The 19,809-nt window shown below is 50.7% G+C and overlaps 1 protein-coding gene across 8 annotated transcripts in view; it reads left to right on the top strand.

Annotated features, from left to right (window-relative positions):
• Nucleotides 1-19,809, top strand: part of Pde9a (phosphodiesterase 9A) — a 92,066-nt gene that overhangs the window by 22,987 nt on the left and 49,270 nt on the right. For all 8 annotated transcript variants that reach the window (XR_015644529.1, XR_015644532.1, XR_015644530.1 and 5 more), the window contains 3 exon segments: nt 3,109-3,179; nt 5,087-5,164; nt 10,071-10,114. Coding sequence is in view for 4 of the 8 variants with exons in the window: in NM_138543.1 (NP_612552.1) it covers nt 3,109-3,179; nt 5,087-5,164; nt 10,071-10,114 (193 nt within the window). In the remaining 4 variants the exon portion in view is untranslated.

The raw sequence follows: 19,809 nt of genomic DNA on the forward strand, positions 1-19,809 counted from the left end.
GGGGTCTCTGCTTTCTGTTGGAAGCACCCCACAGAGTCTTTCCTGTTCACTCCAAGTTTCTATACAGCTTCCTTAGGCCATTTGTCAGAAATGATGTCAGTAGGTGGATCCTGGTCCCAGAACAAAGCTCGCCTTCCACAGATCCAGCTCGGCTGTTTGCACGGGAACAGCAAGAGCAGCAGGTGCCAAGGGGCCTTCCATTTGATTGGGTGGAAGGCTTAACTCTCCCCCTCCCCCTCCCCCTCCCCCTCCCCCTCCCCCCTCCCCCTCCCCCTCCCCCTCCCCCCTTCTCTCCGCTCTCTGTCTACCAGGTCTACCAGGTCTGCAAATCCCAGACTCAGCCCTGTCTGGCCTAGCCTCTCAGATGCTGGGCTTGTAGTCATCTATCACCATCCCGGGCTAGGAGATTACCTCTCAACTTTTAAAGGCCTCTGTTTCTTTGCTGTCCTATCTCTGGAAGCCCAAGCACAAAGGAAATTCTCTTCCATTGCCACCTTCCTCCGAAGATCTTATAAATCTGGACAAAGGCATTTCAAAGAATCGCCAGGACAGTGCATGGGGCTCGGCCTGGAGAAAGCTTAGGTGTTTCTTTTCACTGAGAAGACTCTGACCTTCCTGGGGTGGGAGCAGGTTATTACCCCCCCCCCGCCCCCTCAGAGGAAGTTCAAAGCTTTGACCCAATACAGTAGCCCCTTGCTTTGTGAGCGTCGCCCACTGCTCCAGAGGAACCTCGGCAGATAACCCCGTTGCCATGGAAAAGAAAGACTATTTAATACAACTTTCTGAATCTGGGGAGGAGGCGGAGATGGCAGTAAAAAACAGATATTATTTTTAAAATGTTTCATTTCGGTTTAAAAAAAAAAAAACAAAAAAAACTACCCGTTTGTTAAAAACCGCTTACAAAGAAACAAAAAGGGCTTCTTTGTGGAGCTAGAACTGAAGGAGTACAATCTTCTCCCGGCTCACTCTGTGCTCTGGGGGGGTGAATTCCGCTGGGCGTGGTCGGGAGTCTCACCATGCTGTTTTTCTGTTTGTCCTGGTCATCCTGGACATCCCGTGGAGGTTGGCATGGAGGCCTGTCTGCAGTGGGCTCTGGGGAAGGGGGGTCTGCGGTTTACTGTTCCTGGTGTGTTCCTTCACTGTGGCCTCTGAACCTCTTCAGAATCACAAAATTTGGGATTGGGGATTTAGCTGAGTGGTAGGGCGCTTGCCTAGCAAGCACAAGGCCCTGGGTTCAGTCCATAGTTGGAAGGTGGGGGGTGGGGGGAGAAGGGGACGGGGGACACAAAAACAAGGTAACAGAATCACAAAATTTGACAGGAGCACCTTAAAGCATCTGTCACTCAGGCTAGCCATCTCTGGATGACAGCTGCTGTCTTTGCAGGCCCATTCTACAGGACTTAAAAATCAAGGCACAAGGAAGTGGGTGAGACCCAGAGAGCCAGGTCAAGGGGCTTGACTTTGCAGCCACTGGCGCACGTGTTGGGTATTCACGACTAAATAAATGTAAATAAAGTAAGAACAAAAGACGTCAGGGAGCTTTTCTCCCACTTACAGAAACTAGGAGGGCAGAGAGCCCCGCTGGACACCACAGGGCTCTAAGAGGCCTTGGTGTGAGTGGCTCTTGGCTATAGTGAGAATGAAACTTTAGGATCAACTCTGTGGGTCCTGGGATTCCGGAGGAGCCCCTCCCAGCAACATGGTACCGTCAGTATTTGTGCAGGGGAGGTGGGAAGCACCTTTTGTAGAGGGATAGCTGGCCCCCAGCTCCACATCCAACATCTTGAAGGCTCTCCCACCCCTCAGAGCCGCCCTCAGCCTAGTAAAAACAAAGTATAAATTCCTCGCCTCACCCAGGTGCTGTGCATAGCATCCCTGAGCTGGCCCAGGGACCGTTGCTTCTCTGACTGCAGGCTCACTCTGAAGAGCCTCTTACCCCACCCTCCCTTTTTAGAAGTCTTCTGGGAAGCTGGATCGCAGAAAGGGCCTTCTACCCGCCTCCTTCGGGCCTTCCCCCACCTCCATCAAAAACCAAACTGCGCAGGCTGAGTGAGTTACAGGAAAGACCCCGTCTGCCTTGATGGCTGAACGGCTAGAACCCCAGGCTGACTCAGGACTCTAGGTTGGCTGGGCCAGCAGATCTGCAACTTAAACCATGGTCTGGGGGTCCATGCCGGGGTGTTCATGGTATAAAAGCAAACCAGGGGTTGGGGATTTAGCTCAGCGGTAGAGCACTTGCCTAGCAAGCGCAAGGCCCTGGGTTCGGTCCCCAGCTCCGAAAAAAAGAAAAAAGAAAAAAAAAAAAAAGAAAAGAAAAAAAAAAAAAGCAAACCAAACAAACAAGGCTGGCACTGGGTAAAGGTGTGCTCAGCTGACAGCGGGGACCCAAGATGCTGCTGCCTTGTTTAGATATCAGGATGAAGAGAGGGCAGGAGGGCTAGGAAGGAACATCCGTGGGGCTGGAGTCAGAGACCAGAGTGAGAACACTTAGCCAGGATGCAGGCAAGCCCTAGGATGTTACGTGACCAGCAGAGAGTGGGTGACAGGAGCTAGCAGGGACAGGCAAAGAAAAGTGGCACTATTCAGGGGCGTGGCGGGGGTAGGATGAGGTGGGAACTGAGCCAGGGAGAAAAAAATTGCAAGAGTCAAGGTGTATGCCAGCCGTGAGCTGCAACGGCGCCTGGAGCCGAGCGCACCAGATACAGAACCCGTGAATGGTGCATACCGGCCAAATGAAAAGTTGCCCATGTGGCATCCTAGAGCCCACGGCTTTGAAAAGTAACCCTCAGTTTAGAACATTGCGCGTGGAACCTGCATCTCCATGGAAACCAGTGGGCGGCACCCTGCTACCTCACTGCCTACGGATTGTGCCTTTTCACATATGTGCATGTGTGCACACATGTGTTTATGCATGTAGCCACACAGGCACACATGCATGTGGGAAGCCAGAAGCTGTCTCCGAGCTTCTGAGAGGCAGCATCTCTCACTGGCCTGGATGACCGGCAAGTACATGAGTTCTGGGGATCGAACTTGGGTCCTCCTCGCGCTAAGGAAGGAAGCACGTTACTCCCTGAGACAACCCTCCAGCTCAGCTTCTGTGTTTTGCAGGTGGTTTTCAGCAAGTATTGTAACTCCAGTGACATCATGGACCTGTTCTGTATCGCCACCGGCCTGCCACGGTGAGTGTCCCCCGCATGCTCCGTGATGAGAGCTGTGTTATCCCCACAGTGGACCCGACAAGGGTGAAGCTACAAGTTGGGGTTAGCGGGCAGAGGGAATCAGCAAAGAGAACCCCGTGGGGAGCTCGGTCCCGGCTCCACCGCTGCCCCAGCAGCAGGGTCCAGCTGCCCTGTTGAGCTCGGCTTGACCTCCGTCCTCAGAGCTGGGTTTTCCTTTCCATGCGTTTGCTCACTGTTGAGGAAGGAGTTGCCCCGGCCACAAATAAATAACCAGGATCATTGTTCCCAACAGCATTAGGCACAGGACTCGCGTAAGGGATGCGTTACAAGCAGTTGCCTAGCCTACAAGATTCTCAAAAAAACCACCCCACGGTTTCTTTCCTAAATGCAGCCTGTATTAGCATGGGGAATTTTCTAACTAGAGGCTGAGCCTCTCTAGTCCCCCAAACCCCAAATCCTAGGTTTTCCGAAATCTGCAACAGTTTTAACACTGACCTGACGCCAGATGTACAGAGCGGTGTCCCCGGCACGGCGTGATATGTCATTCGAGATGCCGAGTGAAATATGTACATTTTATGTTTAGGCGTGGGTCAGCTCCTCCCAATATCACATCCTATATATACGGGCAGCCTAAAATCTGAAGAGAAAAAAAAATAATACCAAACACTTCTGGTATGGGCATTTTTGGATAAGAGACACTTGGCCCATTTTAGCATCTAATTTCCCATTCGAGGCGGTTTATGCCAGCGATGCCGGTATTTGGGAGGCTGGGGCAGGAGGATTGTCAGTTAGAGGCCAGCCGGGACCACTCAGTGAGACCCTGTCTCAGAGACAACTTAAGAAGTAACTAGGAGAAAGGAGAGGGTATTCAGGAATGGCATTGGATAGAGATGGCTTTAGTTAGGGTCATGGTCCCTGGAGGTGGATAGGACAGAAGGATGATAAAAGCCTGTTAGGAACAAGGAAGAAAGGGACAAAGGGATGAAGCCATGTCCTGGTGGATACAGCCCACGTCCCAGTGCAGCAAAAGCAGCCACCCCGAGGGGCAGTCAGCGTTAGGTGGCATGTGTTAAGAACTATAAAATGTACGTTGTGCACACATCTGCGGGTACGCTGTGGGATCTGGGTCCCATTTCCATTGTCCGGATTTGAAAGCTTCCCAAACTGGACCGCAGGCCCCAGTCCCAGGAAGAGATCCTGTCTCAAAATTTAAGGTGGATGGTGCCCGAGGGATTCCACAGAGACTGATCTCTGAGCTCGTGTGCCCACACAGGTGGGCGTTCATCCTATACACACAAATTAAAATACAGTAATAAAAACTCCTAGTTGAGGATCAGAGGGCTTAGTTCTTTGGGCAGAGGTATTAGCTTAGCGGAAGCCCCAAGACGAGGGGCTGGGAGGGGATAGGTTTCCACCATTTAAGTCCACGCTTTATGGGAGAGAGATGAAACGGGCTCAGAGTTTTCTCCAAGGGCCCAGAAGCAGCACAGTGAGTGATGGTTCCCATCTCTGGTCTACATTAAGTTTTGTGCACTTCATCTCCCAACTCGATAAATTATCCTTGCTCCAATTCTCACTTTATTATTTTTTTTTCTTTTTCTTTTTTTCGGAGCTGGGGACCGAACCCAGGGCCTTGCGTTTGCTAGGCAAGCGCTCTACCACTGAGCTAAATCCCCAACCCCCCAATTCCCACTTTAAATTATTTAAAATTTGACAGGCTCTTGGAGCACACTTGCCCTTTTTACTTGACTGGGGGACAACCAGCTGCCCCTCACTTGCCCTTAACCAAGGACACCTGGTCCCCTGTTCTCAGGTCCTGGTTCCTCCGGACTCTGTCACAGGAGGTCTGTGAGCAAGTGGAGGTCGGGAGGTGGGGGGCAAGTGGAGCTGACACGAGTGTTTTGCAGGAATACCACCATCTCCCTTCTGACCACAGACGACGCCATGGTCTCCATCGATCCCACCATGCCTGCGAATTCAGAGCGGTGAGCGTCTCCTCCTGGGGTGTCTTGCTGGTCCACACCATGTGCCAGGGAGTCTGCAATTCGGGTTTTTGTTTACTACTGCTAAGAAGTGTGAAGTTTCAGCAGAGAGAGAAAGAGGCAGATGGGTGGCAGGCGGAGGCTTGGTTCACTCCTTCCTTCTCGGGGGAAACCATTTTCCCCGTGAGGAGGCTGTGTGCAGACACAGGGGACCGAGCTAGGAGCATAGCTCCAGCCTGAGGAGTCCTTGTGGGCTGAGGCACAGAGGGTCAAGGGTAGCCAGTGGCTCTGTGTGTCCTTGTGAAAATGGATAGGACAGGACAGCTGGGACCAGTTAGCTGTACCCTCTTAGAGAACATGGAAAGGGCCCTGGAATCAAGGATGTTTTCCAGGGACCTGGGAAGTCTCTATCACCTCCTTGTCATTTGTGCAGTTCAGCAAAACAGAACTTACAGATGCAGCCTCTGGGGCTGGCAGGGTGGATCAGCAGCTGGTAAAGCGCTTGCACACAAGCCTAAAGACATGAGTTCAAGCCCAGGACCCATGGGAAGATGGAGGGAGAGACCAAATTCTGCAATGTCTGTTGGCTTCTGACGTCTGTAACACACACACACACACACACACACACACACACACACAGAGAGAGAGAGAGAGAGAGAGAGAGAGAGAGAGAGAGAGAGAGAGAGAGAGAGAGAAAATAATTTAAATTTTTTAATATGCTCTCAGAAGAGTATAGGAGGTAGACAATGAGCCATTGGGGAGATGTGTCCTCAGGGCCCTCTCTGGGTCCTCTCTGTTCCTCCTGACCACCACTCTATAGGACAAGGAGGAGATTTGAGGGCCTCTATCAATCTGGTCATCATGGTTTCTGTGATAAACCCATGGCCAGCTCCGAGCCCACAGGAGAAAGCAGACACACCAACATCCTTTGTTGCTCTGGGCAAGCAGTATTTGAGTTCACAGATGGGGCCAGCTGGGACCTTGACCTCAGCTCCAGAATGACTCCGCACCCCATATGAGTAACATGGACACTCAGGCAAACAGCAACTTCATAGCTCCATCTGGCTTTCAGAAACACAGATCTGTGAGGCCCCAGGGACTATGGCTGACATACTTTTGTTTTAAACACGGCTGCTACTGTTCCCAACAACCCTCGGCCTTGGCCAGATCTCCACACTAAGCATACCCATAATACTCAGGCGTAGGACGCCTTTGTCCCTTCATCTTGCCCCCAGGAGTCAGTGTTCCAGTCCAACCCACTGGCCCTCACTCTGATCCAGATTCCCACAAAGCCCATGGCTCATTGGCTTCCCAAAGACTCCAGTGACAGTCACATGCAACATGTGTGTCATCTCCAGCCCGCCTGACCCAGCACTCAATCAAGAGGAAGGGACTGAGCGGCCCTTCCCCCTCAACACCCAGAATCCTAAAGTGGCCATGTTGGGGGTGGGACTCCTCTCAAACTTGTACCCTGTCTGTGTAAACAGAATCTCAGTCCCACAAAGCCATGTGGGTTTTGCTGAATTCAGTTTTAACAGGTGTAACGATTCAGCTTGCAGAGCTATTCAAACATGAGAGCACACATGCATGTGCACACACACATGTGCACACACATACACATGTATGTGTACACATGTGCACACATACATACATATACGTACACATACACATGCACGCACGCACGCAGGCACACAAGCCCAAGTGTCTATAAAGAACACCGAATCATTTGTGACATGGTGAAAACTACCTCTCAGATGCAGAGGGGAATGGAAATGTATGAGGTTGAATAGGCGCCATCTGCTGTGTGTTGAGGTTACAAAGGTGTGGATACAGAGACAGAGCTAGCTACATAGAAGGCTGAATGAGGCAGGAACAAGAACAACACATTTGTGGGCTCAGACCTAAATCACCTAGGTCTGGTGATGGCCACACGCTATGAGGTTAGGTAGAGGCGAGACACTCCGTGTGGTCGCGTGGAGATGGGGAGGTAGCAGACATAGGCATGGCGGACCATGCTTGCCTCAGACGTGAGTTTGCTGCCTTCTGGGTCTCCGTGTCCTCCCACACTTCCACCTCCCTCATTTCTTCCCACTTCTCAGTATCTTGTCCTGAGCTTGTGTGCTGGGAGGGGTTTGTCAGCCCCATGCAGAAGGCTCCGTGTGTGTCAGGACGTGTGGGTCAGAACGTGTCTGGCCTGGAAATTCCCAATCCCGGTCTCCACAGGGGTTCCTGACCTAGAATCGTGCCCACCTGTCGGGAAGACATGGTTCTGCTCACCCACACTAATGGCTCAGTGTAAACCAGGTCAGCTGAACAGTAACCCCTGCTGTACACTAAAACGGAGAAGCTCTTTTAAAGGAATCTGGTTAACCCCCTTTAAGATTTATTAAATCCAGGTCAGCCCATGAGCCCCTCTAAGATTTATCAAATCCAGGTCTTGGTGAAGATTTGTAAAGAGTTCTGGAATGCAGAAAACCTGGGGGTAAAACCTGGGCCGAGGGGAACCCCTGAAACCACTCTGGACTTAGATGTGGGCCTGAGGCCTGGAAGTTCTCCCCTCTGCACCAGGCTAGGACCATTCTCAGAGGGTACAGTACAGGATACACTGTGTGAGCTACCCCCACCTTCCCCACGAGCACGGGGCCACCCCTAACCCCACCCACCCCCACCCATGGTTCCAGGTGGCCACATTGACTACAGGCCTGATCACTTGTTTTTGACTTCCCCCATCTCTGAAGACCTTGGACATGCTCACCTCCCCCTGTCCCAGCCTCCCACTGATGGGAGGGACCTGGCTATAGATGGCAGCCCTCATTCACACACTTGGAGCTGTTTCCTGTCCACGGGATGGATTTTCCATGACTCCCCGAGTCTCCAAGGTTTCTGGCTAGCCACCTCTATCCTAGCCAGAGGGGTCGCTGTCTCCATGTCTCCCAGCTTCATGCTTTCTGGGCTGTTTCTCTGCACCTGTTTCAAACCCCAAGTCACCAGCAGCGGAGTGGGAGGCCAGTCGGCTTCTGCTCTCATTTGGAGCTGAGAAGAAATGGCGAGTGATCTGTTCCTCAGGACCAATAAGTGAGAACAGACGTGTTGGAGCCTGGTCAGAGGGAGCTACAGGTTTGCTCTCAGAGGGCCTTATCTCATCCGGCTCCTTTCTCTGACCAAAGAATGTTCTAGGTCTGGTAGCGTCCAGCTCTCGGAGCTGCCTCTCAGACCCGGCCCTTACTCTCTTTCTGGGGAAGGGGAACAGATGCTTACGACGTGAGGAGAGTGGGGCCATCTGGTGCAGCATACGGAGAGAGGAGAGGGCCAGAACCAACTCCGCACATTTCTGACATTACACAAACACATCCTGGGTTTCCGATTTTAGCCAAGTTGTGAGACGTGTGCTGGGTAAAGCAGCCGGGTGCCGGCGAGGAGTGCTGTACCGCCATCCCTCTGCTCAGTCAGTGCACATGCCCCTTAGATAGCTGCCCAGCTGGAGCCAGGCTGCTGCCTCCCAAGGCATCATAAGGAGAGCCAGTGCTCAGGCAGTGAAGATTGCAGAACGGATGCGCAATGAAAGTCCAAGGCTGTTTATCAGCGCCGGAGGGGGAAGGGTTTATGTGGTTGACATTATATTAACAGTGTCCAGGAAGAAAGTGAGGAAGCTATAACTCAATTCAGATAGAGCCGGGAGTTTATTCAGTCCCGGAAGACGCGCCACTGGTTCTGCAGAACTGAGCTGTGGGGATCTGGGGACCAGGAGCCAAGACCAAGCAAGAGCCCATAAGATGTAGCCAAGCAGCCTTGCCTGTGGCCTGAGGATCTTGAAGTCTCTGTCCAGGCCCTCCTTACCTCAGGCCAGTGGTATCTGCTTGCCGGTTACATTCAGACCAAAGCACCATGGGACGATGAACGGGTAGCCCATCCCAAAGACAGACACCCTGACAGTGCGTCTGTCCCTTCAGAAACCCACACTCGAGCATGGGAGATCATTGCTCAGAATAGGAACATTTTAGCCTTGTTCGTGGCCAGCTCTCGGAACAGAACGAGAGTCCCTGGACTCTGGAGGCTCAGCTCGACACATAACTTCCGGATTTCATTTGCAAGCCCCACTGAGGGTCAGGTATTTGAGCTCTCGCCTGTGCCTGCCTGCTTGCCTGCATTGCTAGGGCACATCCTGTCTGTGGGCTGTCTCTCTAGCTTTGTGTTCCTCTTGCTATCAGGTTGTAAATTCTGTTAAACTGCTAAGTGAATCAATCAACCAACCTCTCCTGGGGTTAGCTCTTAGCACTGGGTATTATCTACCTTAACCTGGTTTCCATTGGTCTCAGAGCCTGCCCCTGCCCCCAGCCAGAGGTCCTTCCATCACTATAGAGCCTTTCCCCTGCCATCCAAATAGCCCAAGTCTTCTGCACAGCTTCCAACAGGGTGGCGAATAATGGGGTGTGGTTTTCGACAGGGTCGACAGTTCCAGTACAGTGCTGTGAGCTCCAACAGAGACAGGGGGTGGGGGGCAGTTTGTACTGGTTTGGGGTAGAACTGGGCAAGAATGTCAGAGTCCTCTGGCCCTACCTGATAATGTACCTCTGGTTCTTACTATATCAATGACAGAAATTTGCTCCCTTAGAATCAAATGTGAACGTTATGAAGGACACTTCGGGTAAATCATTAGATGACATCCAAATGAGGGAACTCAGAACGGCCTGGTTGCAGGGAAGGGGTGCTGGGGTGTCGTAGCTCAGTGGCCGAGCATGAGCTTGCGATGTGCAGGGCCTGGGGTTCCGTCTCCAGCACCTCAAGATAAAAAGAAAACAGACCACCAGAGCTTAGTTGACTGAATTACAATGTTTCCTAGCAGTGTTTATCTCTGGTCGCAGCCAGTGCCTCTGGCAACCACTCACTGGGACACTCTGTTCTCTTGCAGAACTCCCTACAAGGTGAGACCTGTGGCTGTCAAGCAAGTGTCTGGTAAGGCCCTGTTATCACCTTTGAGAGAGAAAGAGAGAGGGGGGGGAGGGAGGGAGGGAGGGAGAGAGAGAGAGGAGGGAGAGAGAGAGAGGAGAGAGAGAAATATTCCAGCCTCTCCTCCCCTAGCCCCTCCCCGTGCACCGAACTCCCATTGGTTAAGTGTTTGAATCCACTACAGTACCTGGAGAATCCGAAACTGTGTTTGCATCTGGGCCGCCCCTCTGAGTTCCCACCCTGACCCAGAGAGCATGATGGATCCTGTGTGTGTGTGTGGGGGGGGGGGTCATCTCACCTCATTCTCCCTCGGTTCCCAGGCCCACAACCCTCTCCATTCCCATGAGCCGCAAAGCCAGGCCTCCACCCCACCAGGTTTCCCAGGGTGCTTCAGCCAGGCGTGGGATTCTTAAAGAATCCCATTTCCTTTTGGATTAAAAAAAAAAAAATCACTTCGATCTGTACGTGATTTGCATGCAACGAAATGCTCCCACTTAAATGTGCGCCTGGACGAGTTCTGAAGAATCTTCACATTGCCGTCACCGTTGGTGAAATCTACGTTCCCGGGGACATTTTCTCATGTCCCTTGCTCTGCTGCCTCGGTCAACGGCTGCCTTACTTTTGGAAACTATCCAATAGACAGTGTTTCCCAGAGTGTGTGCAAAGTGTTAGGGAGGAGGGGCGGTAATGTTCTGATTCTGTGCATACGTGTGGAGCCCAGACTTGAACGTCCATTTGATGTCCTTCCTCATGAGCTGGTTCGTCACAAGCCTCCATCTTGCTTCTTGAGACAAGGTCTCTCACTGACTAGGCTGGGATGGCTGGTCAGTGAACCCAGAGATCCTCCTGTCTCTGCCTATCCAGCCCTGGGCATGGTGTGTGTGTGTGTATGTGTGTCTATTTGTGTGTATATCTGTGTTGTGTGCCTGTGTGTGTCTGTGTATGTCTGGGTGTGTCTGTGTGTGTGTGTCTGTATCAGTGTGTGTGCGTATGTGTGTGTGTCTGTATCAGTGCGTGTGTATGTGTGTGTGTGTCTGTCTACGTGTCTGTGTGTCTGGGTGTATATGTGTATTTGTGTGCCTGTGTGTGTCTGTGTATGTCTGTGAGTGTATATGTGTGTGGCTGTGTATGTCTGTGTGTGTCTGTGTGTGTGTCTGTGTCAGTATGTGTGTGTCTGTATGTGTGTCTGTGTCTCTGTGTGTGTGTGTCTATGTCTGTGTGACTGGGTGTGTATGTGTATCTGTGTGCCTGTGTGTGTCTGTGTATGTCTGTGAGTGTGTATGTGTGTGTGTATGTGTCTCTCTGTGTATTATGTGTCTGTGCATGTGTCTTGGTGTGTGTCTGTGTGTGTGTGTGTGTCTATGTCAGTGTGTGTGTCCATGTGTATGTGTGTGTGTTGTGTCTGTCTGTCTGTCTGTCTGTCTGTCTGTCTGTCTGTCTATGTGTCACCATGCCCAGTTCTTTATGGGCATTCTGGGAGTCAGACTTAGAGCCTCATGCTTACATAGCAAGCACTAAACCAACTGTGCCAATCTCCCCAGCCCCTTTCCAGAGTTTCATGCAGAAAAAAATTGACCCAGGAAGTGAGTCCACATGAGGCTTCTGAGACCCATCGGTGGTGTGAACACTGGCCACTGTGCCCGATAGTTGCTGTCATCCTGATGTTTTTCTGTCATTTCCTGATGGACATTTGGGTCATTTTTTATGAGTCAGGCTGCTGTGGATTAGAGAGTGGGAGTGTGGTTTGAGTGGAACTGTGGGGTCATGGGGTTAAGTGTACGTTTAGCTCCATCCACGCCTGCTGCTTCCCTTTTCCAGCATCCATGGTCCAGCTGGCTCCCTTCTTGGAACTCTGTAACTGCTTGTCACTCTGATGGCTGCAGAAGTCAAGAGTGCCTCGGTTTCAATTTGCGATTCTTTTTAATTTAATTTGTGATTCCCTAGTGATTACTGACCGTGAGTGTCTTTTTATGACATCTCTGGCCAGCTCCTTGGTAGCTCTTGGTGAACTCTCCTGAACTTCCTGAGTCGTGAGGCTTCTTGATGCATCGAAGAGTCACAATTAGGGTCTATCCTGTAGCCTTGATAAGAGGGTTCATCTCGGCTCACAGTTCAAGGTTTCACAGTCCATCCTGGTGGGGAAATCAAGGCTGCAGAAGCTTAAAGTTGGTCACATGGCATGTATAAGGTCCTGGGTTAAATTCCTACCACTGCAAAATGTGTATACACACACACACACACACACACACACACATATATGTTTTACATGTGCATCATATACACAAACACATATACATATACATATGCATATACATATATATCATATACATATACATATACATCATATACATATACAAATACATCATATACATCTGCATCATATGCATATGCATATACATGTAGATCATATATAAATATACATTGTATACATGTGCATATACATATATATCATATACATATAAATATACATCATATATATCTGCATAGTATACATATGCATATGCATATGCATATACACATACATTGTATGCATATACATATAAATATACATCATACATCTGTATCATATACATATGCATATACACATACATTGTATGCATATACATATATACATCATATGCATATATATCATGTGCATATACATCATATACATATACATCATATGCATGTGCATATATCATACACACATACATCTACATCATATACATATGCATTGTATACATCATATACATTACATATACATCATATACATATGTATATGCACATGCACATGCACATACACACATACAATACATGTGACTTTTGTGAAGGAAAAGCCAATCCAGATACTTACTCAAAGAATGGGGTTTTGTGTAACTGTGGAGCCAAGCCATACTGGAGTCGAATTCTGACTCTAACAAAAGCCAGAGCTATGTATAAGTCGAGCCTTTGGGGTGTAAGAGCTGAACTCCCTGGAGGGTTAGTGTATGGCAGGTGCGGAGGGCACACTTGAGCTGGTCCAGGGCTACCAAAGCTCCTCCCACAGCAGGGGTCATGGGAGTGACCAAGGACTTTGAGGAGCAGACAGCGCTGCAGAGGACCAAGGCTCCCCGTGTGTATCCTAGTTTCAGGATGGCAGAGTGAACGCTGAATGAGGGATGAATCTTCTCAATGAGCCAGGATGGGACAGAACCAGAAAGCACCTGCCTCACACAGTCAGCGTGAGCTCCCTTTAAGCGAGGGAAGAGTATAGGAGGGCTGCTTCCCTGGGAATGCTAGCAGGGTGGGTGTGGCCAGCAGCGATAAACTTCTCCTCAACAGAAAAGGACAAGCCTGCTGGGAGGTGGTGGGGCACACCTTTGATCCCAGTATTTGCGAGGCAGAGACAGGCAGATCTCTTGTGAGTTGGAGGCCAACCTGGTCTACAGAATAGGTTCTAGGATAGCCAGGGCTACACAGAGAACAAAAAAGGCCAGTCTTGACTGCAGAATTGGAGAGACTACTACAGCTCCTGCTGGGTGGGCTTAGCCGGGGAAGACTGACTGACTTCTCTCCGAAGATGAGTATGGAAGTCTGTGTTTACCTTGCTGCTCGGGAGGCTGGAAAGGAGACAGCCTGAGTCTGAGATTTCAAGCTGAGGCTGGGTTACCCAGATCTTCCAAAAAATGGAGAAAGGAAGGCAGCAAAAGGGGGAGTAGGGGGAGGGGTCCTTTTACCTAGCACTGGGAGGCAGTCTTGCTTCTAGTCCGCTTCTCCTTTTATGAGGGAAATAAAGTCACTAGCTGCGACAGAAGCCATCGGACAGGCCTTTTTGTGTCAATGGTGTCCGTGGTCCGCCATTTTTATTTTAAGCAGCTCAAACTGAGGTTTCTCAATGACAATATATACCATTGTGGTTGACAGCCCGTTGCAGTGTACCTGCCTGAGAGAGACAAGGATGTCACAGTACTAGCCACATGTCAACCTCGAGCCCTCAGACCCATCTAGGACCATAGTGTGGTCCTATGAAAGAAACAAACATACTCCATCTGAGCCGCCCTCTGACAGAGGCCAAAGCAGAGGCTGCCACCCCTGCACAGCGGCCACAGGGAAGCAAACTTGTTTCACTTCTTGCCTAAGGCAAGGTGCAAAGCAACGTGTGTCAGACTTTCTCGAGCCGATGGGACCTGTAGCGCCCCTGGGATCCCTGGAAGAGCTCTGTGCCCATGGTTTTCTCAAGACACAGCAGCTGTTGACCACTGAGTCACGCTCAACCTGGGGACGTTCAACCTGGGCATCTTCAATTTCTAAACCCGGCAGAGAGCTTGTGGGTTCTGTCCGTATACACTCCATTCCCCCAGCCTTCCTCTAGAGTCCAGGTCCGGCCTGTGCAGCCACACTCTGTCAGCCTGGTGGTATCCAGCTGGTTTGAGGCAGGTCCTATGCAGTCCCATCTGCATATGCTATCAGCTCCACTGGGCGTGGGGCTAGGATGCTCTCCCTGTAGGCTAGAGTGCAGGGGAGGTCCCGAGCCCTTGTTTACAGCATCTGCCTTGCCACCACCACTGTTTCCAAAGGACAGAGGGCAGGGTACAGGTGGCAGGTAGCCAGTGGTAGATAGTGCTCAGAATTCCTGCTGGGGACAGGCACACACCCTCCCCGTTCCTTGTCGAGATAGTGGCAAGCCTTCCCTGGAGATCTAGGAAGACCAGGTCAAAGGAGCCATGTGTCCGTGAGGGTGAAACTTCGACCTGCGCATGCTCCCACACACTGTGTGCACAGTGTCTCAGTGACTACAACAGAGGCCTCCTAGCCCCAGAAGGTGCCCCTGAGTAAGCTCCAGGGATGTCTATAGCGCGTCCACGGAACTCCAGGCACTGCCACGCAGAGCATTCTCCCAGGTCCTCGTGGACCAGAGACAGCCGCCCTGTCAGCTTGGCGTGCACACTTATCTTAGAAGACAGAGGCTGAGGTCCATCCCTTGGGAATTTGCATTCAGCTTCCTTGTTTGCTCAGACATAATTTGCATGCTGCTACACCCCTGGTTGGTTCAGCTTGCAGTGGAGCCAGCTGTCTGCATGTGTTTCATTGTGTATCTATCGTCACTGTTTATCCCCAAATGTTTCCATTACCCGATAGAAGCCCGCACCTGTGGGCCCCGAGTCCCCGTTTCTGTAACCCCTCCCTTCCCCGGCTCGAGCCTGCATTGTCTGAAGATCTGTCTAGTTCCCTTGTTTCAGATACGCCACTGTGGCATTTGTGGCATCTTGCGGGCCACACGTTCTGTGTATCACGAAGCTGCTCTACCATTCAATCTGGGGGTGACCGACGCTGCCTCGAGGGTGGGCCACATTTTGACCCCTCCCTTCTTCAGGGGACACACCTGAGGGTTGCAACTGTTGCTTGAAATACTGCTCTGAATTTTCATGCATGTTTTGGGGTGGATGTTGCATTGAACTGTTTCAAGATATCCCGGGGAGTTGAATAAGCCCCTCATTCCTTTTAGAAGTCTAATAGCCATGAGGGGAAGGGCCTGAAGGTTCCCTGCAAGGCATGGGAGTTCCAGCCCCACCTATCCTTAAAGTCCCCATAACTCAGTAGGCAGTTCTGAAACCCACCAGCCACATCCTTCTCCATCCCTGTGTCCCGTCCCATCCCCCCACCCCTCCCGCCGGAGGACTTCCTCTGATCAGGGAAGACCAGGAGTACTGGATAGCCAACCCTCTAGACATCTTTTTCCAGAGGACAATCTTCTGCTATCGCTAATGCAGGAGCCCAAAGGGACCCCAGAGTACTAATCTTCCTATTTCCACAGTGGTCCCTTCCTCACAAACGTGCCTCAGTTTCCCCTCCTTTGGAAAACTTTCTGGATAACCTCCCTGAGTGATCTGCGGATAGATCCCTTTCGTGGAGGCCAGATTTAGAGCTTTGAACCCGAAAATAGGGAATCCAAGAATAAAGGGCCCATCTGAAGCTGCATTCATCCGCCAGCTGCATGAAGTGGCCTTAGGAAAACTATCTCGCCCCATGAGGGTCCATTTCCTGTGCAGAATAGGAATTAAAATAGACACCCCCGCAGGGTTCTTCAGAGGGTAAATGATGTAATTTATGCAAAATGCCTATTGAGTGCTGGCCACTTAGAGACGCTCAATAAATCCTAGCTATCATTTAAAGTAACCTCCCGGGCAAACCGATGGGCAAAATCTTGTCTCAACAAAACTGTGGGATTTCAGTGGGGCAGGGACGCTCCCTCAGGGCCAAAGCGGCACATGGAGTGTGGGCTCTGATTTTGCTCGGAAGCCAAGTTACTGCTCTGAATTTGAAGGCAGATGTGTTGCTCGTGCACGATAATAATGTTTCTTAATAATATTTTCTATATTTAGTGCAGTTTCAGCCCAAAGCATTAAGGCCCTTAGGTTTCAGAAACATGCCCTTAATCACCCTTGCCTGCACTATTTTTTTTTTTTAAATAACAGATCGGGTGCAGCGTATAAAATGCAAAATATAACTGTTCCCGAAATTGCGAGCTCACGCTTCTCCTCCAGGGTGGTCTAGCCAGCCAGGGCAGCCAGCAGCAGGCCACTGCCAGACACGTGGGTGGCAAGCAGTGGCCTTCCTGACTAACGGCAGGGTTCCTTTTGGATAAGAACAAATACTCCTAGTGCTTCAAGGTCCATGCATGGTCCAACGACCTCTGTACTGAGACATCTCTGAGGTCCAACAGAACACAGCGTTCCGCCAGATCCAACCTGAATGAACGCTCAGTTCCACAGGGTGCCACTTAAGGAGTTTGATCAAGGCTAGCTAGCGGCAGCCCAGGCAAGACAGATGTTTCCACCAACCTCGATAGCTTTCCCCAAACACACACGGTAAGAATCCACCGTCTCCACCTATTTCGGCAGCTTACATTGCCAGCTCCCTAGGGCCACCAGTACAGAGCCCTACTGTGTGCCACCCACCTGGATGTCTGGACTCTCTGGTTCAGTGCTACCGTTTCCAGATTCACAGGCCTTTGACCACTTCTGGGCTGCTGAACATGCTTGCCCGTCTAAGTTCCTGTGGGTGGACACCGGAGGGAAGTCACCTCTAACGTGGGGCTCGGTGGCTACGATCACTGTGAGGGCCTTAACTGTGGACATTTGCTCATGGACGTCTGAATATCTTACTTGGTGAAATGTGTTCTAAGCTTTTTTGGCCACTTCTAAACTGGCTCATGTTTTTGTTTTTTTTTTTTTTTATGATGGTTTACTTTGTGTTTTCTCCGGTCCTGAGTATTTTCTGCCACCCCGTGCCCCTCCCCCACCACCTTTTCCGTGCTCTGAATGAGGTCATCAGAGGAGAGAGTGAATTTGATGACATGGGAAGCAACATGTTTTCTTTAACCTTTAGTACTTCATCGACTCTCAAGAATCGGCTTCTGTTTAAAGATTTATTTTATGTATATAAGTACACTGTCGCTGTCTTCAGACACACCAGAAGAGGGCATCAGATCCCATGACAGATGGTTGTGAGCCACCATGTGGTTGCTGGGAATTGAACTCAGGACCTCTGGAAGAGCAGTCAGTGCTCTTAACCACTGAGCCACCTCTCCAGTCCCCTTTTGTCTTAAAGCCGTGATCCATCTCAGATCAATTTACATAGGGGGTCACTGATATGTTTATAAAAAGATAAAGAGAAGGGGGGATATGTTCTATGGAAGTATGGGGGAGGGGCTGCCTCAGCAGGTTCATGTTGAGGGATCCCTTCCCCCGAGGGACCAGCCACCTGACCTGTACAGTATAGAATAGGGTTTATTCAGGGCATGGGGAAGGGAGTTAAGAGGGTAATAGGGGCAGAGAAAGGTAGGGGGAGAGAGAGAGAGAGAGAGAGAGAGAGAGAGAGAGAGAGAGAGAGAGAGAAAGGAGGAAGAGGAGGAGGAGGGGAGGGGGACGAGGAGGAGGAGGAAGGAGAGGAGGAAGAGGAGGGGGAGGGGAGGAAGAGAAAGAGTGGGGAAGAGAAGGAGGAGGAGGAAGGGGGAAGGGGAGGAGGGAGGAAAGGATGGGGAGAAGGGGGAGGAGGAGGAGGAGGAAGAAGAGGAGAGGCCGGCATTAGCACGTGGAGAGAGATGGGGGAAGGTGATGGGGAGAGAATGGGGACAGGAAGGCAAGAGCAAGAGAGTAAGAGAGAGAGGAGGGGGCTGACAGCTCCTTTCATAGTGTCAGGCATATCTGGCTGTTGCCAGGTAACTGTGGGGCAGAGCTTAGACAGAATGCTAACAGTCACCATCCAGCCTTCTCTCTAAATACGCCCGCCCCACTGTGACAGCCAGACTTGCTGAGTGCACACTTGCTCAGAACACAATGGCACCTTCGCAGAAACAGACTGCCACTCAACACAGCTCTTTCTAGACTCCCAGTAACTGCTCTGTCTGCTCTGATTGTGAGTTAGATCAGGAAACTGTTGCCCTAAGACTCAGGTGCGGTAGTGGGGGGTGGGGGGACGGGACACCTCCCTCCCACGCCCCCTTGTGGAGGGAACTGGCAGTACCCTGCTGGGAATGGTTAGACCACTCGGATATTAGTGGAGAAACCAGCCCAGCCCCTTTCCCCTTGTAACTATAAGATAATTTACAGTCCTGCCCGGTGCATGCCACCTTGCTCCTTGGTATGGTGACTAGGCCAGGTTGAATCATAAGGTGGGGACTTCCTGTCACTATCTGAAAACCTGCAAAAGTAAAGATTTTTCTGCCTCTGAAGAACTGGATAGGCTCTTCACGGTGCTAGGATTGACAGCTGTCTGTCCAAATGCCGCCCCTCTTGGTTTTGGAAGGAAGTCTCTCTCTTCTCAAAGCCCCACCCTGCTGCTCTCCCCATGACCCTCAACCCTCCACTTTCCTATACTAATTTCTATGGTTACTACGTTACTAATTTCTATGTTCCGTCTGGGCTGCTCTTGGCTCCAATTGGCCAGCCTTCGTGGCCATTTTTTTTTCGTGGCTCAGCTAACCCATGGCGTCAGCTTCTCCTTTCTCCTCTCCTGCACATTCTTCTGTTCCATGGCAGCTTTTCTCTGCTTCTCCCAAACCCACCAAACCTTAGCCCTACCCAGTTTCTCTTCTGCCCAGCTATTGGCTGTCGGCATCTTTATTCACCAATCACAATTTACTGCGGACAGGGTCACCCAATATCAACATCTCATCTCTGGGGCACCTGTCTTGGGGCCCCAAATCAGCATTAGGGTACAAACAGCATTAGGCCAACCGCTTAGGAAGCTCCTTTCCATTCTGCCACCCTGGTTCATGGCATTGACATCAGGATTAAACAAACTACACCGTATGGGCGGAGAGAACCCCATACATTTGTCTTCCTTTGGGGTTGATTTTAAGTAACCGGATTGTTTTCTCCCGGTCAATTTCAAAAGAAAAGTAAGAAAGTATCTGCAACATTGATTGCGAGTGCTTTCAGTGTGATTGCGAGTGCTTTCAGTGTATCAGTGGATTTGGAGTACCTCCACATCTCTACTAGATTGAGACTTCCCACCCAAGTCTCACCGATCGGCTCAGCCAATGGTTCAAGACAGGCATTTTCTAATAAGAGTCTAGAATTGGACGCACAGACAATCATGTGTTGGAAGGTCCGATTTTAGTGCCTGTATTATAATCGTTTTGACTTCTTAAAGTCTGTCTTGTTGGGGCTGGAGGGACGGCTCAATGGTTGAGAGCACTGGCTGCTCTTCCAGACCTGGGTACAAGTCCCGGCACCCGT

This window comes from Rattus norvegicus, chromosome 20, assembly GCF_021556685.1.
Source record: "Rattus norvegicus strain SHRSP/BbbUtx chromosome 20, alternate assembly SHRSP_T2T, whole genome shotgun sequence".
NCBI lineage: Eukaryota > Metazoa > Chordata > Mammalia > Rodentia > Muridae > Rattus > Rattus norvegicus.